The sequence below is a fragment of the Suncus etruscus genome, chromosome 7 (assembly GCF_024139225.1).
Source record: "Suncus etruscus isolate mSunEtr1 chromosome 7, mSunEtr1.pri.cur, whole genome shotgun sequence".
Classification (NCBI taxonomy): Eukaryota; Metazoa; Chordata; class Mammalia; order Eulipotyphla; family Soricidae; genus Suncus; species Suncus etruscus.
In genome coordinates, this window is record NC_064854.1 from 82,234,120 (window position 1) to 82,258,646 (window position 24,527).

A 24,527-nucleotide genomic window follows, 5' to 3' on the forward strand; every position below is an offset into this window, starting at 1 on the left:
CTTTAAACTCCTCCCCAGCACTCACCTTGCTGGCCCCCTGGGCAGGCACCCAGGGATAGCCCCAGAGTCCAGGAGAAGGAAGGCTGTTGGAGACAGCTGAGCCTCGCAGCTCCCACCCCTAAGCTTGGTAAAAAGGCATTCAGCATGCAACCCTGCCATTCCCCATGCTGGCTAAACATTCTGGCTCCCAGAGGAGGAAAGAATTCCTTAATCTAGTTTTTTGAAAATATTCAAAACTCTTTTTGTTCAATCCTAACAGTACAAAAATCCAGATTAGTCTTATATAATATGTAACAATATCACAATTCTATATTTTGTTTTATCTCCCCTTTTGTTTTATGCTCTAATTGTCATATAGATATTTAAATATGCTACAGACATCGTGTCATTATTTTTCTTTAAACAGTTGTATGTATTATAAGAAATCTCAATAAAATTATATATGTAGTTATATACTTAGTCATCCTTTTCCATGATCTACTTTTTATTCAGAAATTAGGAATTATTATTACAATTATTTATCCTCACTCTAGCAAATTGTTTTAGCATTTTTGTGTCTGCTGCTATCAAGGCATTTATTTAGTATTTTCTTGGCTTAATATATTATTCTGTCATAATTCTTGAGATAATTTTATATGAAAATATAATTCAGTTTTCTTTTAGCATTTAAGGATTTTTCCACTGTCTTCTGTTGACCATAATTTCTGATAAACACTCATCAGTCAACAAAATATAACAAATTATTTTATTCTACCTACAAGATTATCTTTTAATATTTGACTTTTAACAATTTTGTTGTGATGTTGCTAGATATGGTTTTCCTTGAAATAATCTTCCTAAAGTGATGACTTTCTTAAAAGAATATATTTACCTGGTTCATTAAACTTAGGAATTTTCGTTCGAAGTGTTATTCAAATATTTATCTGTTCCATTTTTCTTCTTTTCTTTATTTTGAGACTTCCTTACATTTTGTTGTCCCACAGTTTACTGGTGCTCTTTTAATTTACTCTAATTTTTCTACTCTATTTTAATGGAAGGTGATTTCTAGCAATCTATATTCAGTTCAATAATTCATCCTCATTTCCAATTTATATTAAACTAAGTTATTTCTTTATTTTTAATATTTTATATTTAATTATAATTTCTGTTATATTTTATTTATAATTTTCATTTTTAATTATTTCTATATGTTAATTTTATGTTCTTCAATCTGAGCATATTTTAACACTTCAGTCATAACTTTAAAAGTCTTTACCATTAATTGCAACATCTGAAGTCTTTCAGTTAATAAGATGAAATTATATATTCACTTTTAGTACAAGTTACTTTATTCTCTTAAACACTTGGAACATCTTTTTAACTTGAATAGTCTGTTCTTTTTTTTAACTCCACCAATACACCTGAGATCACTTGGCCCTGGATTCCATTCTTTCATATTTGTGTTTCTCCACCTTTACTCAGTTTCTTTCCTTCTCCTCACTATACACTGGGACAGTGGTATTCAAAACCACTCCTACTTAGACCATTGCATTTTTTCATGCAGTTATTCTAAATACATATATAAGTAATATTCTGTATTTATCCTTCTTATTCTGGCTTACATCATTTAACATAATATCTTTCAGTTTCATTCATGTTGCTGCAAATTGCATGATTGCATCATTCCTTGCAGCTATGTAGTATTCCATTGTGTATATGTATCACAGTTTCATTATCCACTCATCTTTTGTGGGTCATCATTCCAAGTCTCGGCTATTGTACTGAGTACTGCAATGAATAGTGGTGTGCATACATCCTTTTGGATCAGTGTTTTTCGGTCCTGGGTATCAATACACAAAAGAGGGATTGATGGATCATATGACAACTCAATTTTGAGTTTACCAAGAAGCCTCCATATTGTTTTCAATAAGGGTTGGACCAGGCAGCATTCCCACCAGTAGTGGTTTCTCACAGTATTCCACCAACAGAAATTTTCCCATTTTTTTTTATTTATGCCATCCTCACTGGTATAAGATGATATCTCATTGTTGTTTTAATTTGTATTTCCCCAATTATAAGTGATAATGAGCATATTTTCTTTTTCTTTTTTTTTTTTTTTTTTTTGGTTTTTGGGTCACACCCGGCGGTGCTCAGGGTTTACTCCTGGCTGTCTGCTCAGAAATAGCTCCTGGCAGGCACGGGGGACCATATGGGACACCGGGATTCGAACCAACTACCTTTGGTCCTGGATTGGCTGCTTGCAAGGCAAACACCGCTGTGCTATCTCTCCAGGCCCAATGATGAGCATATTTTCATGTGAGACATCTGTTGGTCCTCCTCAAGAAGTATCTATTTATTTCCTCTCCCAGTTTTATGGGATTTATAGGTTTTTTCAGATAAGTATTGTGTGTACTTTGTACATCCTTTATATCAAACAATAAAGCAATACAGCAAAGTGACCAGCTACAAAGTCAATATACAAAATACTTTATAAAGTTGCATCCCTTTTTACAAATAACTTACAGGAGAAAGAGATCAAAGAGTCTCCAATTTAAAATAGTGTCCAAAACTATCAAGTGCCTAGGAATCATCCTAACAAGAGAGGTGAGTGAACTATATCATGAATACTTTTTTTCAAAACACTTAAGAAATTGAAGAAGACTTAAAAAAAAGGAAAAACATTTCATTGGAAGAAACAATATTATCAAAATGATCATCTTTACCTAAACTATTATATAGATTTAATGCAATCTCCACCCAAATTTAGATAACATTTTTAAGGAGTTAAAACAATCAATTATAAAAATTTGTGAGGAAACATAAGACCTTTAATAGCCAAATCATATGAAAAAAAGAGAAACTAGGAGACATCTCATTATGTAACTTGAAGCTCAACTACTAAAACATAGTGATTACAAAAGCATGGTATTAAATCAAAGACAGACTTTCAAATCAATGAGTCAGAATATAATATCCACTGACAAATCCCCAAGTACATGAGCTAAGTATATGAGCTCATTGAAAAATGAGCCAAGAATTTGAAATGTAGTAATGACACTTTCTTCAACAAATGGTGTTGAAACAAGTGAATAATCACATATAAGAAATTTAAGATTGATACATATGTCACACCTTACACAAAATTCAATTTCTAGTGTATCAAATATCTTGAAATTAGACCTATATCCACAAAATTTATTGAGAAAAAACAGAACACTCCAATACTTAGGCCTCAAAGATGACTTTGATGATAGAATGTCAATGGCAAGGGCTATAGCATCAAATCTGAATGAATAGAATGGTACATCATGCTAAAAACTTTTCCGTATGACAAAATAAATAGGGGCTAAAATTAGAAGAAAGCTATTTAACAGGAGAAAAGATTTGCACTCAACACATCTGAACATACATTTTTAATTTATTTATTTATTTTTGGATTTGGGGGCACACCTGGCAGCTCTCAGGGTTTACTCCTGGCTCTGTGCTCCAATATCTCTCCTGGCAGGCTCAGGGGACCATATAGGATGCCAGGCATCAAACCTAGGTTTGTCCTAGGTCTGCTGCATGCAAGGCAAATGCTTTACTGCGTGCTATCTTTCTGGCCCCGAACATATATTTTTAAAGAAGACACACCTGTCATTATGACTAATTTTAAATTTTCAAGAAAGAACTAGATGTATTATTAGTTTAATATGAATCTTCAGAATATTTCAAAATATGGGAACATCTAAGAGTTGTTTTCATTTAACCTTTTAATTGTATGCTATTATGAGAGAATAATACCAGGGAATATTGTCAAAGAATAGGAGAGTCTGATATGCTCAGGATCAAACCCATTCCTGCACAACATGTATTCTATCACTTAAGCCACAGTTCATAATTGTCATTTTTAATTCCAAAATCTTTGAAAGACTAATGATTTATTCCTCCTCTTAGCTTTCACAAACTATTGCAGTCAGTTCTAAACATGCTAATTAAGGCAAAATGGCAGAAATATAATTACAACTTCTTTTATAAAACTTTAGTGTCAGAAGGGTGCAACTTATTTTAGCAACTGTCTCCATCACTGTTACTCATTTTACCCCCACTGGCTAGGAGAATTGTGCAAAACTGTATTCAAATGCACATTCAAGTTTTGTTAGAATTTATTCATTTTCTAAACTTGTCATTATTTATTATTAAAATCTTATTTTGTTGTATCAAGAGCTATTGTATAGCAAGTAGGTCACTCCCCTTGCATGTGGCCAACCAAGGTTTCAATTCCACCATGTCACATAGTCCCTGAGTACTGTCAGGTGTGATATCGGAGCTCAAAGCCAGGAGAAATCCGAAACAACACTAGGTATGAACACCCCCCCCATCTTATTTTGTTGCTAAAATTTAATGAGAATTAAAATAAAGACTTCTAGTAATAAAAAGTATTAACCAGGGGACAAAAATAATTATTTCATTAACACTTTATTCTAGTTAGTTAATGTCACTAAAACATAATGAACAGAAAAGTACATAGGAAATTAGAACTTATTTGAAGTTCAATTTACAACCTTGTTGCCTTGAAGTTACTTGGAGTTCTTAAACATCAAATTCTTAACAGAGTTGTTATATAGTAAAACATTTACTTTGGTATCTGGTAGACTAATGCCAATGACAGCAAAATTATGGCTTTTTTCTCTAATGGTCAAAAGACTGAAACAAGCTTGCTTTGTTTCTATTAAATATGTTTTCCATTGAATTAAGAGTTAATAAGGAAACACATACCCTGCTTATGGATTGGCAGTATTAACATCATTAAAATGGCAATACTTCCCAAAGCATTACACAGATTTCATACAATTCCTCTAAAGATACCATAACATTCTTCAAAGAAGTGGATCAAACACTTCTGAAATTCATTTGGAACAATAAGCACCCTCGCATAGATAAAGCATTCCTTGGGAAAAGAAATATGGGAGACATTACTCTCCCCAACTTTAAACTGAATTACAAAGCAATAGTTATCAAAACAGCATGGTATTGGAATAAACACAGACCCCCCCAGATCAGTGGAATAGGCTTGAGTACTCAGAGAATGTTCCCCAGACATGCAATCACCTAGTTTTTGATAAAGTAGCAAGAAATCCTAAATGGAGCAAGTAAATTCTCTCAACAGGTGATGTTGGCACTACTGGTTAGCCACTTGCAAAAAAAAGCAAACTCAGACCCCCAGGTAACACCGTGTATGAAGGTAAAATCCAAACGAATTAAAGATATTGATATCTTATCTGAAACTATAAGGTATATAGAACAAAAAGTAGGTATAACATTCCATGACGTTGAGATTGAAGGCATCTTTTTTTTTTTTTTTTTTTTTTTTTTTTTGGTTTTTGGGCCACACCCGTTTGACGCTCAGGGGTTACTCCTGGCTATGTGCTCAGAAATCGCCCCTGGCTTGGCGGGACCATATGGGACGCCGGGGGATCGAACCGCGGTCCTTCCTTGGCTAGCACTTGCAAGGCAGACACCTTACCTCCAGCGCCACCTACCCAGCCCCATGGCATCTTTAAGAAGGAAAACAGCACTCTCCAAACAAGTGGAATCAAAGATAAACAGATGGGACTATATTAAGCTGAGAAGCTTCTGCACCTCAAAGGAAATAGTGCCCAGGATACAAGAGTTACTCACTGAGTGGGAGAAACTATTCACTCAATACCCATCAGATAAGGGACTAATATCCAAAAATATACAAGGCACTGACAGAATTTTACAAGAAAAAAAATCTAATCCCAACAACAAATGGGGAGAAGAAATGAACAGACATTTTGTCAAAGTAGAAATACAAATGGCCAAAAGGCACATGAAAAGATGCTCCACATCACTAATCATCAGGTATATGCAAAACAACTATGAGGTACCATCTCACGCCACTGAGATTGGCGCACATCACAAAGAATGAGAATAAACCGTGCTGGCAGGGATGTGGAGAGAAAGGAACTCTTATTCACTGCTGGTGGGAATGCCCTCTAGTCCAACCTTTATGGAAAGCGATATGGAGACTCCTCCAAAACCTGGAAATTGAGTCCTGGCCTATATGATCCAACTATACCACTTCAAGGGATATACCCTAGGAACACAAAAATATAATACAAAAATCCCTTCCTCACACCTATATTTATTGCTGCACTATTTACAATAGCCAGACTCTGGAAACAACCAAGATGTCCTTCAACAGATGAATGGCTAAAGAAACTATGGTACATATACACAATGGAATATTATGCAGCTGTCAGGAGAGATGAAGTCATAAAATTTTCCTATACATGGATGTACGTGGGATCTATTATGCTGAGTGAAATAAGTCAGAGGGAGAGAGATAGACACAGAATAGTCTCACTCATTTATGATTTTTAAGAAAAATAAAAGTCAGTTTTGCAATAATCCTCAGAGACCAAGAGAGGAGGGCTGGAAAGGTTCACCACAAAGAGTGGTAAGTGCAGTTAGAGAAATAATTACACTGAGAACTATCATAACCATGTGAATGAATGAGGGAAGTGAAATGCTTGTCTAGAGTACAGGTGTGGGTGGGGTGGGGAGGAGTGAGATTTGGGACATTGGTGGTGAGAATGTTGCACCGGTGAAGGGTGGGTGTTCTTTACATGACTGAAACCCAAGTACAATCATATTTGTAATTATGGTGTTTAAAAAAATATATTAATATAAAAGAATTAATAAGAATCAATTTACCATAAAGGAATACATATTAATCATCATTTCGATTGTGCTGTACTTTGCTCCTCAATTTTATAATTTTTTTTTTATTTTGGTGCCACACCTGATGACATGGATTACTGTTGGGAATGCGCTAAGAAATGTCTCCTGGCTTGGGAGATATGGGATGCAGGGGGATCAAACTGCGATCTGTCCTGTGTCAGCCATGTGTAAGGCAAATGCCCTACTGCTGCACCCCTAATTTTATAATATTTTAAGCATAACTTTTCATTAAAATTTAACAACTTTAAAGATTTAGCCAACTGTATACTAAGTAGATTCAATCAACACTTAAAAAGATGATATCCTTTTCTGGTAGATTACAAAACTAATAGACATTTTGTGATTGGTAAATGATTTCTAATATATGCATGATAGATAACAGTTTGAAGAAATAGAGTTGGCATAGACTTTGAACCTGGGGTTTTCTCCATTATTAAAGAAACTGGCTAAGTATTCATTTCTACCACTAATCTAAACTAAGAAGTCCACAAGTATAGGCCATATGCTAAATGAGAGACCAAATTATTTTGACTTCTGCAGAAAAGAAATATCTTAATTTAGTCTCACCCAAATATGTTTCCTTACTAAAAATGGAATTTTAGAGCTCAGTTTCTAAAATCTTTGACTACCAACAAACGAATTTACAACAGAAAATATATTTTATTTTATTTATTTTTATTTTTTTTATTTTTTATTTTTTTGTGGGTTTTTTGGGTCACACCCGGCAGTGCTCTGGGGTTATTCCTGGCTCCATGCTCAAAAATTGCTCAGGCAGGCACGGGGGACCATATGGGATGCCGGGATTCGAACCAATGTCCTTCTACATGAAAGGCAAACGCCTTACCTCCATGCTATCTCTCCGGCCCCCAGAAAATATATTTTAACTATTTACCTTCCTTTTTATGGCTGTTTTTACTTATTTCCAAAATAGATTTTCCTTATCATCCTTCTACCAAAAATGTTTAAATAAGTTAACTTTCATTACAGAACTCCCACTTAAGAAATCTTTTTAATTGCTTAATTTAAGCACCATGGTTACAAAATTGTTCATTTTTGTTTAGCAGTCATACAATGTACACAGTCCTTGACCAGCATACTCTTCCCGTAACCAATGTCTCCCTTTCACTTCCCCCCAAATCCAAGTCCAATCTTGCTGTAGGGCACACAAGTTGTCTCTCTGTCTCTGTCTCTCTACTTTTTTAACACTGTGGTTCGCACTATTGTTAATGGAAGTATTCTTTGACTGTTAATTTCTCGAGTTTCAGCACTGAGTTCTTGTACAGAGTTCCATCTATCTTTGACCTAGTATACCCTTTTCTATGCTGAATACACTCACTGCTCTTTGTGATGAGCTTTCTACCTTAGGCTGGATCTCCTATAGTTTCAGGGTATCATTATTATACTAGTTCTTGTTTACTTTATATCCTCCAAACGAAAAATATTAATATATTATCATTTTATTATTCTGTTATTATTTTATTTTTCTTTCCCTCTGAATCATTTCACTCTTCCTAATAGTCTCCATTGTGCATCTTGGAGAAAATCTTATGATGTCTTTTCTTTTTTTTTTTTTTTTTTAATTTTTGGCCCACACCTGGTGATGCTCAGAGATTACTCCTTGCTATGCATTCAGAAATTACTCCTGGCTCCGGGGACCATATGGAATACTGGGGATCAAAAACAGGTCCATCCTGGATTAGCCGCTTCCAAGCCACGTCCACACCTTACTTCTGTGCTATAACTCTGACCCCTACATGGCTGCAGAGTATTACATTCTGTAGCTGTACCAGTTTCTTTAGCCACTCATCTGTTGTTGGGTAACAGTTGGATTATTTCCTAATTCTGGCAACAGTAAATATTTATGTGCCTAACATAGGAATGTTATTTTTATTGTGTTTTAGCATTCTGCAGTATATTAATAGGAGTGGTATTGCTTGATCATATGGAAGATCAATTTCTAGATTTTTGAGGACTATACATAATTTTCAGAAAAGACTGGACAAGTTTGCTTTCTCACCAGCATTGAATAAGAGTCCTTTTTCTCCTCACTTCCATGCAAGAATTGGTTGTTCTTCTTTGTTTTTTTGTTGTTGTTGTTGATTTGTTTTGTTTTGTGATATGTGCAGTCTCTGTGGTGTAAAATATCTTGTTTTGATCTACATTTCCATGATGATTAATGATGAGGAGCACTTTTTCATATGCCTTTTAGCCATCTGTATTTCTTCTTTAAGAAATATCTGTTCATTTCTTCTCTCCATTTTCTGGATGGGGTTAGATGTTATTTTCTTGTAAAATTTATTCACTTCCTTGTATACCAAAGATATTAACCCCTTATCTGATGGTATTGGGTGAATTTTTCACCCACTTCCTGGATAGCCTTTGTATTCTACTCACTATTACCTTTGAAGTACATAAGCTTCTGAGTTTAATGTAGTCTCATTGTTTGTGTTTGTTTCCACTTGTTTGCCCAGTGATATTTCATCTCTGAAGATGCCTTTAACTTCAGTGTCATGGAGTGTTCTGTCTACATTTTTCTCTATGTACTATGTGGTTGCAGGTTCAATATCAAGCTCTCTAATCCATTTTTATTTAACCTTTGAGTGTGATAATAAGGATAGGTATGTGTTCATTATTTTGCATGTAGTTGTCCAGCTTTTCCAGCACCACTTGTTGAAGACTCTTTGTTGCATTTTATATTTTTATCAAAAATTATATAAAGTAAAATGGTGGGCTCATCTCTTGAATAAATATATTCTACTGATCTCTTTATTCTCTATTTATTTATTTATTTATTTATTTATTCATTCATTCTCTCTTTATTCCAGTACCATGCTGTTTTAGTGATTACTGCTTTATAATACAGTTAAAATTGGTAAAAGTGAATCCTCCCATCGTTTTTTATTTTTCCAAGGATATATTTAGCTCTTCATGGACATTTATTTCTACATATGGATATCAAAAGCATATGTCATAGATTTTTATAGTGATCGCATTAAATCTGTACAATGCTTTAGGAAATATTGACATTTCAGTGTTAATCCTCTCAAAACTTGAATAGGATATATTTTCATTTTCATGTGCTTAAAGAATTAAGCAGTGTTTTATAGTTTTATATATATAGATTTTACCTCATTAATTTAAATTGACTCAAAGGTACTTGATTTTCATAAGCACAATTTTGAATGGGATTATTTTTTAATATATTTCCTTCATTTTTATTATTTGTGTATCAAAAAGTCATAAATTTCTCATATGAACTTTGTAGACTGCCACCTAACTATACAATTTTACTGTTTTTATAATAATTTTTATAGTCTCTTCAGTATTTTCCAGATACACTATCATGCCATCTGCAAATGAAAATTTCACTTCTTCCTTTTCTATGCGGATGCCCTTGATGTCCTTTTCTTGCTATAGTAATTACTTCAGGTACTATACTGAATAAAAATGGTGAGAGGAGGCATAGAGATTCTCAAAGTAATCTCTGATTGTCCTTTAAATGTCTTAATGTCTGTAGTAACTACCCCTTTTTGTTTTAGATTCTGCTATCATGTTTCTCCCTGTCCTTTTCTTTATGAGATTTTTACTACTTTATCTATCTTATTTACTTTTTCAAAAACCTACTCTTGCTTTCTTTGATCTTGTTATTGTTTTCGATGTGTCCAGTTCATTAATTTCTGCTCTAAGTTTTATTTCCATTGGCTTGATTACTTTTGCCTCATTTTGTTGCTCTTTTTCCAATTTCTTAATCTGTTTCATTAATTTATATATTAGGCCTTGATTAGTAAAAATGTCCATCTTTGTCTCTTTTAACCTTTTTAAGCCCAAAGTTGGTGTTTTCTGATATTAGTGTGGCCACTCCAGCCTGTTTAAAGGAGTTGTTAGCTTGTATGTTTATTCTCCAGACTTTGAATTTTTGTTTGTTTGCCCTGACTATTCAGGTGTGTTTTTTACAGGTAAAAAATGTTGGATTCGATTTTTAAATCATTTTGCTACTTTGTGATTATTAATTGGTGCATTTAGTCCATTGAATTTAAGAGAGGTGATTGGTATGAGATTTAGTGTCATCTTTTTGTAGGAATTTGGTGTGTCTGTTGGTTTTGCCTTGCCTTAAAGTAGACGTGTCAGTGTTTCTTTTAAAGTTGGCTTTGTGTCTGTAAAGTGTCTGAGCTGTTGTTGATCCATTAAGCTGTGTATCTTTCCTTCAAACATGAAAGTAAGTCTGGCTGGTGAAGTAATCTTGAAAAAACATTTATTTAATTAAGTTTTGTCACTGTTTTACACCACTGTCTTGAGAATTGTTTGAGGGTTCTCTTCTTCGAATGTAATTTCTTTTAGATTTTGCTGCCTTTAGTATTCTATCTTTATCTGTAGTATTTGTCATCATTACTCTTATATGCATTAGGATGCTTTTCTTTGTATCTCTTCAGGCATCCAGCATGTGGTTGCATGCACTCTTTAGCTCTGGGAACTTTTGCAATTATGTCCTTGATTGTTGATTTTTCATGAGATTTTCTTCCTGGGCCTCTGAGACTCCAATATTGTTTTTATTGAAGTTACCTCAGACTTCTACAGATACTCCTCACTTAATAACCTACCTGTTTAGCGACCGCTCGCACTTATGACCATCTCTTCGCTGTTATTTTATTTTAAAATCCTATTTCCATCTTGTACACTCTACAGTATAGTACTGTGGTTTTTGGTGCAATAATGTACCTACTTTACTAACTTTATGTTCTGTAATACATTGCAGTACTGTGTGTAAATTACACAACCTATGCAAATTGAAACAAGTGGAAATTTTCAGTTTGATCTTTCTCGTTATTTTACTTATTAGAATACTGTATCATCAAGTACTATGTATATACTGTATACAGTACATGCAGTTCCTCATTTAAGGTCCAATTCGCTTAACGACCAAATGTAACTTGGTCGTACAGGGAGTATCTGTATTTTCATCTGTTAACATTCTTTGAGGACTTTTCCGTTGTCTGGTATTTATTTTAAGGCTCTTTCCCAGCTTCTTTTGTTGTATGGAGTTGTGCAGCTCAATTTCCAAGCCACTGATTCGATTAGCAGCTATTACTCTGTCATTATTTCATTGAGTTGGTGAGTATTTCAGTATTTCATTCCACCCAGCAAGATTTTTAGCCCTGTTATATTAGTTTGAGGTTTTCTCTTTTCTTGTTTCATATCTTTTTTAGTCTTGATTATGACACAGTTTGTTCTGTGCTTTCTTTGACATCTTTGAACGCCCTCCATATTTCTTCGCTAATGTCCTTACCTGAGATATTTTATAGTTGGTTGTTCCTTGTCATGCCATCAGAGATACCATCTTCATTTTTTAAGCATGGTAGAGGTCTGCCTGTTTCCTCATTGTTACGCTTGCAGTCTGGTAATTTTTATCTGTTTTGCAAGGATTCATTGACGCTGTGGTGCTGAGACCATACCTGGCTGTCCTTGAGTGCTGAGCACTGGCAAGAGGCTGAAGCTTTTCTCTGATTCTCCTCCTTCCCCTCACCTATCTGATGTGGAGTCTTGTGTGCTCATTGGAGGCTGAGGACTTTTTCCGGTTCTCTCACTCCCACGGAACCTTAAAGTTTGTAAAACTTTGGCTCTAACTTTTTTTGGTAAAAACACATAGCTTATAAATAAAATGTATCTTAAAAGTTGCAAGAATGAACACAATTTGTTAGAATAACAAATCTAGCTTTGAATTGGTCTACAGGACTGCTACATACTTGACAGATGTAACAGATAATATATTTTAAGGAAAAACATCATACTTCTATATGCAAATGTTAATTATTTGTGAGATAATATAGTTTTATATATGGGGCTGGAATAATAGCACAGCAGCAGGATGTATGCACCTAACCCCGGTTCAATTCCCTGAATACATATGATACTCCAAACTTTCCAGGGGTAATTTCTGAGCACAGAGCCAAATGTAACCCCTGAGCACCGACTGTGGTCCAAAAACAATAGCAAGTTTTATATTATTTTATTTTCATAGAAATCCTTTTTCCTTCATATATCCTTTTCTAAATTTAATTGTTAATAAAAATATTAATGAATTTCTTTTGATTAACTTGTATGGTTTTATGTTCACCCTTTATCTTTGCTATTAGACTCATGTAAAAATAAATACTAGTGGAAAAGAGAGAGATTTTTAGCATTTTCTGAAAAGAGCAGCAGTACACAGAGACTAAAATGTAATTCTCATAATTGTTTGACAAGTCTCAGTATAGTGTTCAGCATACTGTAATCTAAGACTCATGGTTAGTCAGTTACAAATAGCAGGTGATTTATTTATTTGTTCCTGCTTTATAACATATAATTTTATTCTATCATGAATGGAATCTTGGAAAAAGGATTATTGACAGATTGTGCCAAAACAGTGGATTCAACAAGTTAACATATACCTTGTATTTCTCTCTTTAAAGCTTTGGTGAAGAAAAACTAAATATGTTTTTCACATAAATATTTAAAATGGGTGTAATAATATATAGAAAATTCTATAAATTTGTTTTGATACAGATGATAAAATATAACAGTGCCAGAAACATAGTAACCACCGCTAATGTACTCTTTTAAAATTATGGGTGATTAAAGCTGAAATCAGTCTTGTGATTCAATGGTATCTTAATGTCTGTTGCAAGATAAATCCATATTTCACTTTGAAAATAATCCTGCTTTTGAAAAAAGCATTATTTAAAGATAATTAATTATTGTATAGACTATAAAACAGAATGTGATATAAAATATTTAGCATTGATTTGAGCTACTTGATAAAGAAATCTTTTTACTAAGATTTGAACATATTTTTATAATTACTTTATTAAGGAATTTATGTCATAGATTCTAAAATAAATACAGCACTGTAATCTCACCTACCCTCCTTATAATCATGACTCATATTATCATTAATGGGATTTCAGAAATATCTTGTGACTTACATATTTTCAAGTTGTTAATTTTTCTCCAAAGTAGCTTTAATTTTTCTCACTTAATTTATAAGTAAATCCTTTAGATTTTAATGACATAGGATGAGTTCTATCTATTATATAAGCATATGGGATAAAAGGACTAAATTTACCAGATTTATTTTTTGTTGGGCTTTTATTTGTTTTTATTTTTATTTTTTGGGGGGACATTCAGGGGCTACTCCTGACTATGTGCTCAGAAATCGCTCCTGGCTTGGGGGGCCATATGGGATGCCGGGAGATCAAACCAAGGTCTGTCCTAGGCTATCACGTGCAAGACACACACCTTACGCCCTGCATCACTGCTCTGGCCCCCAGATATGTTTTTAGTTGAACCACAAAAGAAGCAGAACAACATAATTCAAGAAATTGTTTCTGTTTCTTTATTTGCTAATTCCCACTCTAGAAAAGACTGTTTTTTTCTTAAATATATCTCTTTTTCTCTCCCCTAAAATCTTTCTTAAAAAATCCTATAAAGAACATCTTGTTTTGCTGGGTGTGGTCAAAAATGTCTTGTTTCATGATTTAAAAAAATAAAGAGGCTCCAGAACCAGAAAGGTCAGGTTCTGAAAGCTAGCTCTTGCCAGGCATGGGGTTTGGGGAGGCTCCAGGCTGAAGGTCTTCTTCCTAACTTGGGGGGTGCTGGGAGGCTTGGCAGGCCCCCAGCCATACCCCTCTTTCTCCCCAGGACTCCAGGCCTTCCCTGGGTGACAGCCCAGGTGGCCAGAAGGTGAGTGCTAGATGGACTCTATAGGGGTCCTCAGAATTTCCCCCCTCCCTATACTAGGTGAGAGGGGCATGGGAGGAGGGCGGGCAGTTCCTTTTTTGGTTCTGGAGGCTAGCTCTTGCCAGGCATGGGGTTTGGGAAGGCCCCAGGCCATAGGCCTTCTCCCTAGCTTGTGGGATGCTGGGAGGCTTGGAAGGCCCCCAGCCATCCCCCTCTTTTCCCCCTGGAATCCAGGCCTTCCCTGGGTGCCAGCCCAGGCTGCCAGGAGTGGGTGCCAGGTGGACTCTATAGAGGTTCTCAGGCTTTACCCTTCTCCCTACACTAAAGGGGAGAGGCACGTGGACGAGGGAGGGCAGATGTTGCACTTGGTTGTGTTTAGCAGACACTGGCAATTGGTCTCCATTTTAAAAAACATGCGGGGGCTAGCACCCCCGCGCATACAATATATATTGATAGTATTCTATGCATATATTTTACATATGCATAATATCCATCTTGTATTGTTCCCTTGACACTGCTCTACAATGCTCATTTCTAGTCCTTTACTGCCTCAGTCCCAATCATTATTTCCCCCATAAACCCTTTTTACCCTCAATACCATATAGGTCAAATAGAGACCAAAGTTGTTCACTGAATTTAACACCCCACCCAACTATTTCAAAATTTCTCCTCTATGTATTTGTTTTGCCTGTCCTTCTCTTTGTTATCTGTTTAATAAGGAAGTCTGTAGAAGTGTCCCTTCATTTAAAGTTTATGTTAGAACCAAGTCAAGGGGATTGTTGGACTTGTTCTAGCATCCCCATAGGTACCAATCAGGTCATGTGGCATTGTTCTTCCTTTGCATAGGCACATTAAAATGGGAAATTACTATATATACAAACACGTTCTTATCTAATTGAGATGGGAACACACAAATCTTGTAATGCAGTGTGACCTTACACCCTGGACATTGTCATAATGACTTGGCTTAGGCCTCAGAAGAACAGACATTGTCCATTTACCCCTGAACCAGGGAGGCCATCTACAAAACAATCACAGTTGTGTACTACATCACCTGAGAGCAATCCTCTACCAGGGAAGACCCTACCACTGTTCTGGCATAGATCTACTCAACAGAGAGGTCCCCTAACACCCAGAAGATTTAACAATAACAATGACCTGCTCTCAGGACCTAGCTCTCTGCATCACCCTCTAAGTGTGATGTGAAACTAAAGGAAGCTCCACATCATCCTGACTTTAATGTAGGATATGGGCATATTCCAGGATTCTTGGCTACAGAAACCTGACACCAACAACAGTGACTGTGTAAGAAAAAGTGTATTGGCGCTACAGACAATGACTTAGGTTAGACAATCTCGTATGCCTGGAGCCTAGAGTTGGTCTTTTTGTTTTTTGTTTTTTGTTTTTTGGGCCACACTCGGTGATGCTCAGGGGTTACTCCTGGCTATGCGCTCAGAAGTCGCGCCTGGCTTGGGGGACCATATGGGACACCGGGGGATCGAACCATGGTCCATCCAAGGCTAGCGCAGGCAAGGCAGGCACCTTACCTCTAGCACCACCGCCCGGCCCTAGAGTTGGTCTTATAACTGAAAACTTCAGGAGTAAGGCCTCCTTGTATCTAGGCCAAGGCTTTTCCTTTCCATGTCCCCTATATTTTGCTGGGCCTATGCAAACAACTGCCACTCTAACACCTTCTTTGCTGTGCTCCTTTGACTCATCCTTAATGTATTATGATCAGCTGTGTCAAGAATACTATAGCCTTTAATGTAAAGGAGATACATAAATTTTGTGACACTAGATTGCTTTGTGTAATGCTAAGAAATGCTATAATGTACTACAATCTGGTGACTTGAGGGACAAAGTAATTGTGCATGTGTTTTGTTTTCTTTTTCTTAATATTTTTTGGCTGAAAATGAGAATTCTGTTGATGGGTGATTGTCTTCCACTGTAACTTCACCTTGTCCTCTCTTTGTATCTTTTTCTTCATAATAAAATAAAGAAACAGGCTCAAAAATACTGAGATAAGATATTTGTTATTTAAACATCTTATAGTGTAAATTTACTTATTAGAGAACACGTAGGAAAAATAATAATCGAATTTATATGCTTTTATAATAATTAATTATCCCAAGAATATATTATATTTTTATTTTGCTGCAATAAAAACAAAATTCCTCATTGTTTTGAAATTATGAATAAAGTCCTCTTACAAATGGTTTTGAATTGTCTAATACCAATATCACCATCTACATTGATGAAATGTGTTGATGATAAAATTGAATGTAAGCTAATGACTAACAAATCAATTTTAATATCTAATATTAATTTAATTGAAGAAAGGAAAATAAAGCTGGTAAAGGTACCTCAATCAATAATATCTTATCATAGGAAAGTTTTTCAAGAGAAATAACTATAATTAAAAGAACTAAATTTCACAGTGTAGCCAGACAATTTTAGAGTACCACACAAATTCTTCCTATTTTTTCCTCCCAGGTTACAGAGGAGAAATCTTTCTCTATTTCTATGAAAGCAGACTATGTGAATGTATTTCAGAAATGTCCATCTGATATGATCATTTAGTCTGCATAAGAGAGTAATACCGTTAAGATTCAACATGAATACCATACACTGTAGGGTAAGAGGCAACTAAGAATCTTCTAAATCTTTGGGAAGCCTCCTCAAATCTGTGCTGTAGGCACAACTCATCTCATAAATTGTGAAGGGTAGAAGTTCAGTAGAGAGGATAAGAATAGTCTCGCTCATCTATGGGTTTTAAGAAAAATAAAAGTCATTTTTGCAACAATCCTCAGAGACAAAGAGAGGAGGGATGGAACTTTCAGCTCACTTCATGAAGCTCACCACAAAGAGTGCTGAGTGCAGTTATAGAAATAACTACACTGAGAACTACCATAACCATGTGAATGAATGAGGGAACTGGAAAGCCTGTCTAGAGTACAGGTGGGGGTGGGGTGGGATGGAGGGAGATTTGGGACATTGGTGGTGGGAATGTTGCTCTGGTGAAGGCAGATGTTCTTTACATGACTGAAACCTAATAACAATCATATTTTAATCAAGATGTTTAAATAAAGATATTATATTAAAAAAGAATAAACTCTAAAATTTTTCTCTGTCAAGTAACCCTCTTTTTCAAAGCATTCAAATACTTAAACTAAATATTCAAACTCTGATTTGAGGTCACTTGTGTATAATCTGATATTATCATATGTATTTGCTAAAAAAAACATACTGTCCACTGATATTCACTATATGCTACTTAGAAGTTCCTAAGAAGAATTCCCACTTTGGGTTCCGAAGAGATAGCATGGAAGTAGGACGTTTGCCTTGCATGCAGAAGGATGGTGGTTTGAATCCCAGCATCCCATATGGTCCCCCGAGCCTGCCAGGAGAGATTTCTGAGCGTAGAGCCCTGAGCATTGCCGGATGTGACCCAAGGGGGAAATAAAGAAAGAATTTCTACTTTAAGAGTAGGAATCAAGGGGGCCGGGCGGTGGCGCTAAAGGTAAAGTTCCTGCCTTACCTATGCTAGCCTTGGACGGACCGTGGTTCGATCCCCCTGCGTCCCATATGGTCCCCCAAGCCAGGAGCAACTTCTGAGCACATAGCCAGGAGTAACCCCTGAGCGTTACCGGGTGTGGCCCAAAAAACCCAAAAAAAAAAAAAAAAAAAAAAAAGAGTAGGAATCAAAGTCATCTTCTGATATTTTGTAAATGAGGTCATGCAAAGATGAGATCATGCAAACATATTCTTCAAATTATGCTAAAAGAAAAAGAATGTAGATATATAAATAAGGGTAAAAATACAACATGGTTAGCAACAACTAGTATTTTTTACAACTAATGACATATTAAAACGTAATACATGGGAAATGGATTTAAGTATGAAATAAAAAATCTTCCAGATATAAAAATATATAAAAAATTAAAAAAATCTCCTAGACTCCAAAACTGATTATACTTCCCTTCTGATCTGATTGTTCATTTAGGTTATCAGTAGAGCTATGAAATGTATATATCAAGCAAGAGTCCTCAATTTCATTTACATACTGAAGCAGAATCTTATGGTTTTGTAGTTAATGATTCCTAATAGCAAAGCAAAACTACTCTGGGTCTACTGAAAGCAGCTGGGTTATTGGAAGAAACATCAGTTCTTCTTCCCATTCATGGAAATGGAGTAAGTGACTAAAAATAAATAAAGTGATTGAGTTCAGGATGGAATTTCAGAAGCTAAATTTGATACTCAGATAACAAGTTTTCACGTGAGGAGAACACTATCAACCACCTACTTGGACCAAGGTGGCCAGTTGTCCAAATATAAGTTCATTTTAGTCAATATTATCAAAGATAGAAGCTCCTACAATATTATTTTTAAATTCTATGGAAGTTATATATCCAAATATGGAATAATTTCTGTGTAAAATTAGATCCAACAACTCCAGTGCCATTCTATTATCTAATAATAAATCAATAATATCTGCAATGTTTTCCACCAAGATGCTTTCATCATGACATTCTACACTAAGAGCAGCATTTTATTTTAGCAAACACAGAATTTTAAAACAAAAAACCTTTTCAAAAATTGTTAGAAAAGGTAATGAAAATATAAAAATAATTCTACTTTTGAAGCATTACTAACCTTCTGTTCCAATAGAAATATGTTTGTAGGGATTGCTGTAAAAGCCTTGTAGCTTGACTTGGTCTTGTACTGCTGAAATAGGTAACCAGAAAGTAAGAGTGGAGATGAAAAGGAGAAAGAATACAACATGATTTTTAACTAGTTCTACCAAGTTAAATGATGTCATTAAATGGAGAAGAGTTTTTATACTTAAACAACTTATTTTTTAAAATGTTAGCTTGTTATGTTAATATTTTGTTATAATTGAATCAGCAAGAAATATTATAATAAAGTATCAGCCTAGGGATTATATGTACTTACATGCTGTATAGTTTTAGAACTTAAAAACATCCATTTCTAGAGTTTTGATAAATTTTTGTTAATAGCATTTTATCATAAGACAAGTATCATAGGACAATAATCAATCTGCTTGATTCTCAAAAGAAAGTAATTCTTTTCTATAGTAAAAATATAATCATTATATTATTTGTTTGGTTTTTTGGATCATGCCCAGTGGCGCTCAGGAGTTACTCCTGGCTCTGTTCTCAGAAATTGCTCCTAGCTTGAGGGACCATATAGGATACCGGGGATAGAACCAGCATCCGTCCTGGGGTCAGCCACGTGCAAGGCATCCATCCGCCTTACCACTGTGCTACCACTCCGGCCCAAAAATAACAATATTACAAGAGTAAATGATTGATAAATTACAACACATCATTTATAAAAACAAAAATCAGAACACATAAAGCTGAACCAATGCTTAACACATTAAACTAGCCAATCATTAAAATACTTAAAATTTTATTGGAAGAAAATTAGGAGACCACACTCAATCTTAAATTTACTCATTTAAAAAGCCTCACCATGATTTCATGTACCATTCAAATAATAAAATGTAATGAGTTTTAAGTAAAATTCAGAGTAGGTGCTCTCCTTATACAATGTTGATCCAGATTTAACCTCAGCACTACATATTCTACCTCAAGTGTCATATTCTACTTCAAGTGACACAGGAGTAATCCCCGGGAACAAGATAAGGAATAATCCTGAGCACAGTTGGGTATGGTCTCAAAACCAAAACCAGATAAATAAATAAAAACTCAGAATAAAATATTTAGTATATTTTAGGACATATTTGGGGAGATATTCAACTATATTTTATTTGAATAGGGATAATGTACATAATCAAAAGCTGTTTGAGAAGCAAGCTAAGTGTTCAACTATGAATAAAAGGATAAACAAAATGTAATTTTTATATAAGAGAACATTATTTTACTTTTTAAATTAAATGCTGACATTTTATATAAAATGGATTATTATATTAAGTGAAATAAGTTAAACAGATTAAAATTTTTAACTAAATTCATATAGAAAACACGGGATATACTATCCCAAGTAAAGAAGAATTAGAGCAGAGTCTGTGAAATGGGAAAAGAGTCAATGCAAAGTTTCAGGTATAAAAATAAGTCATTGGGATAGAATTTAGCAAGTATCATGAACAATATTATATTATAAAATTGGGAGTTTAGAAAAATATAATTTCCAACTCAATGATAAAGAAAAAGAAAATAGAATTTCCAAGTGAATGAAAACATACATCTCAGTTAGACATATTTATTGTGGAAATAATTTCACAGTATTTAAAAGTGTTAAATATTGTACTATCCATTGAAATGTACATTAAGAATCAACCATACCTCAATTATTTAAATTTTAACTCTTATTTATATTATTCTAGGTTCCAGTTTACTTAAAAGTTTCTATTTCTTCAGGCCAGAGTGATGATGCAGCGGTAGAGCGGCTGACTCAAGACTGACCTGGGTTTGATTCCCGGCATCCCATATGCCCCCCAAGCCAGGAGCAGTTTCTGAGCTCATAGCCAGGAGTAGCCCCTGAGCATCACTGGGTGTGGCCCAAAAATCAAAGGAAAATAAAATTTTCCTATTTCTTCAAATACTCCTGTCTCAGACTCCTGTCTCCAGAAACTCCACATCAACAGAAAATTGGCAAAAAGCCTTAATTATCTTAGTCCCATTGAACAGAGATCAAACGATGTTCAGAAGAAAATATGGTAATACAATAAATCCTTGAGTTTTTTTAGATACTAGGTATTATGACATAAATGTAAAAAATAGAACAAGATTTATTTTTCTCCTTCAAAAAGTACTTTATACCACAATCTATTACTGATGCAATCTATTCTTTTACTACCACAAACTCCACAGACTCATGAGATCACAGAGACTTCAGTAAAGGTGAATAACACAGTATCAGGTTATTTTTTAAAAAATAAAAAGATAACTATCCTGAAGAGTTTCCCTTCCACAATAGTCATCTTCCTCTAGAAAGCAACTCATTTATGGCTAGAAATGAGTGTTCTCTCATCTCTAGAATTATAAACACACAGCTGACCATACCTAGAAACCTTTAGTCAGAATCTACCTGACTCAACCCAAGTCCATATTAAATTCATATATTTCACATAAAATTCTCCTGAGGGGTGGGATCTGGGGTGATGTCAAAATGTAACAATAAAACCATATATTAGCAGAGAAGATGAGAAAAATAGCAGCTGAGAAAACTTCTCTGGATATAGTCTATAGTTGATTTATCTTCAAGGGTTCCTAATACCCTATATTTATAATATTTAACTTTATTATAATATTTTTCTCCTCCTATAGATTCAGTATGTCTTTCACAGGACTGAAAATGGATTGTTTTTAATACTTAATGTAAAACAAACACACATAGATGTTGGTCAAATACATTTTGACAATATTAGTAAATGTATTTGAAGTTTAAAGTACAATTAAGAGAACATTAAAATTTTAAAATTTGGTTTCATTTACTGTTCTTTTATATTGTTTGTTTTTGTTTGGGGCCAAAACCAGTGGCACTCAGATTTTACTTGTAACTCTGCACTCAGAAATCGCTCCTGGTGGTCTCAGGAGATCACATGGGATGCTGGTTATCAAACCCGGGTCTGTCCCGGGTCAGCAGAGTGCAAGGCAAAATCTTTACCATTGTGCTATCATTCTGTCCCCTATTCACTGTTCTAATCTAGACAAGTCTGGCTATGTAGAGTCCCCTTTTCCCCCTCAAAGGTTATACGGAGGGCACTTCAATATGTTAAGTTTATGATGCCATATTTACTTCAAGATGTGGACTTCAAAGGTTGGAATTCACATTGAACACTGCTTTTGACTTTGGAAAAGACTCTTCTTTGTGGTCAACTGCGCAAACCCCATCAATTAAAATGTAAATTTTCTACAAGGAGTAAAAAATGTATATTTATACATCATTAACCCTGGGTGTGAATTAGTAGTAAAACAATTTATAAGGGCTAGCTGAAGAGAAACAAAATTAGCACAGAGATGGAAATCACAGCAAAATGAGAAAATAAAAGAAAATATCAAATCCCCGATGAGACACCAAAAACTTTATAGGTGAACTATAGTGGAAGACATTGAACTAAAAGAGATTAAAAAGTCTAGTTTCAGCTTTTTTATCATTTAATATGTGCTGACTTAAATATTTACTTATTTGTATTTTACATTTAGAATATGTACATAATACTTTCTGCATCTTCACTGCTATTACCTCTCCAGACACAATTTATTTGCCTGATTTGTTTTAGGAGACTCCTCAGATTTTCTTACTAACATCCATTCTAATCTGCAGCAATAATACAGACAAGATTCAATTATTTTTTATGCTTCTCAAATGCCTTTCATTCCAAATAAAAATAAACCATATAAGTAGCTGAGAAGAAGCCTAGGACCCAGATCCTGGTTATATATCTCACTGATAACCTCAACTTCTTTATTCACTATTTATGTACTGTACCTCATTTGTTCTTTGCACCTGCCAGGCACGCTCTCATGATTTTTCCAGGTTGTTATCTCTTTAGAAACATTATAAACTTAATGTCATTTCCTAAAGGAAACATATCTGGACCACCAAATATAAACTGATGACACCATCCTTTACTCTGCTATACTCTTATTCATATACCATTTATAATTCCAATGCATAAATACTATTAAATAAGAAGTATGCAGAGAGGGAGCAGTACATTTTCATTTTAAAAAATATGAAGGTACTAGAATTTACAATACTATTAATTATACTTTTCATAGACATAGCATTATATCAACATACCCATCACCATAGAGCCCAGCAGTTAGAAACTACAGTTTGTAGTTTCTCTCTCATCCCAAATATATACTTTCTGTGAATAGACATTGTTCATAGTTGTCTGTTGCACTATCCTCCACTGATTTAAAAAATGTGCTCACATTATAAGCACTCAGCAAAATGATTTGTCTGAATCCTGCTGAGTTGCTTTTGCTCATGGAGGTACAATTTATATTGCTCATTTACCAGGTTAGCTTCAGCATGAATAGAGAAAGTCCAAAGAAACTGTTATCACCAAGTTTTACAATGATGTATTTGAAAATGCTGTGATACCCTGAAGGAAGAAGGATTGATAAATAAAATAGTAGCTATAAAATTATATGAAATTGTTGCCACCCACTTAGGGGGGCATGCACCAGACGTGGCTTTTGCCTTCCTGGTGCAGTGTCTAATTTCCCTCCCAAGAATTATTTGCCAAAAGGCCCGTTCAGAGAAGTCAATTACTGACCCTTTGCGTGGATTATTGGCTATAATTCTGTGACATTACATTTTCTCTTTATTTGAATTTTGTCTTTTTCCTACTACAGAAATTCAGCTTTAGATTTTCTACACTCTCAAAGGAATTTCAGTACCAAAAGCAAGCTCCCAAAAGTTCCCTGTTGGCTTAGTACATTTGCAACTCAAAGCTCACCAGCTACCTCTCTTTCTGTCAGCCTTCTCACTCCAAAGGCCAAGTCAAAACACAGCATCTCAAGACAATGGTCTTCTCTCCCTAATTTTGAACCTCAAAGCAAAATGATTTCTGTCTTGGGAACTCTCTCAGTCACTTTGAATACCTGCTTGCAAATAGGTTTGGTCAGTGTAGAATTAGATTATTTCACTAGGTATAATTATTGTATCCCTTTCTTTAGTGTTATTCTCTTTCTATTATCAGATCATAGGAACTGGGTCTTAGCCCCTAGCTAGAATACTATTTCCCTCAGGTTAAGAATATTTGCTATCAGGAGTAAACCAGGATTCCTGCTATCCCTTAATTTACATCAGTAATAACACCTAGAGCCAGAAACCTCTTTGATATGTAAAAATTTAGTCTTGAAACGTTTATGTTTTAATTTGATGTGTTAAATTTAATTTGATTTAATGTTAGAATATTTCTGCTTTGGGGAGTGGCAATGAGTGAGGTTGGTGGATGTCTAAAACTCTCTAACTTCAAAGAAAGCCCTGTGCTTGGATTAGTACCATAATGAAAGGAACAAGACAAATAATAATAATAATAATAATAATAATAATAATAATAATAATAATAATTTATCATTTAT

At 34.7% G+C, this 24,527-nt stretch overlaps 1 protein-coding gene across 1 annotated transcript in view; it reads right to left on the reverse strand.

The window, feature by feature from the left end:
* Positions 1–24,527, reverse strand: part of MLIP (muscular LMNA interacting protein) — a 160,421-nt gene that overhangs the window by 87,413 nt on the left and 48,481 nt on the right. Inside the window, 1 exon segment of the mRNA XM_049777647.1 lies at positions 19,093–19,164. Coding sequence (XP_049633604.1) covers positions 19,093–19,164 — 72 coding nt within the window.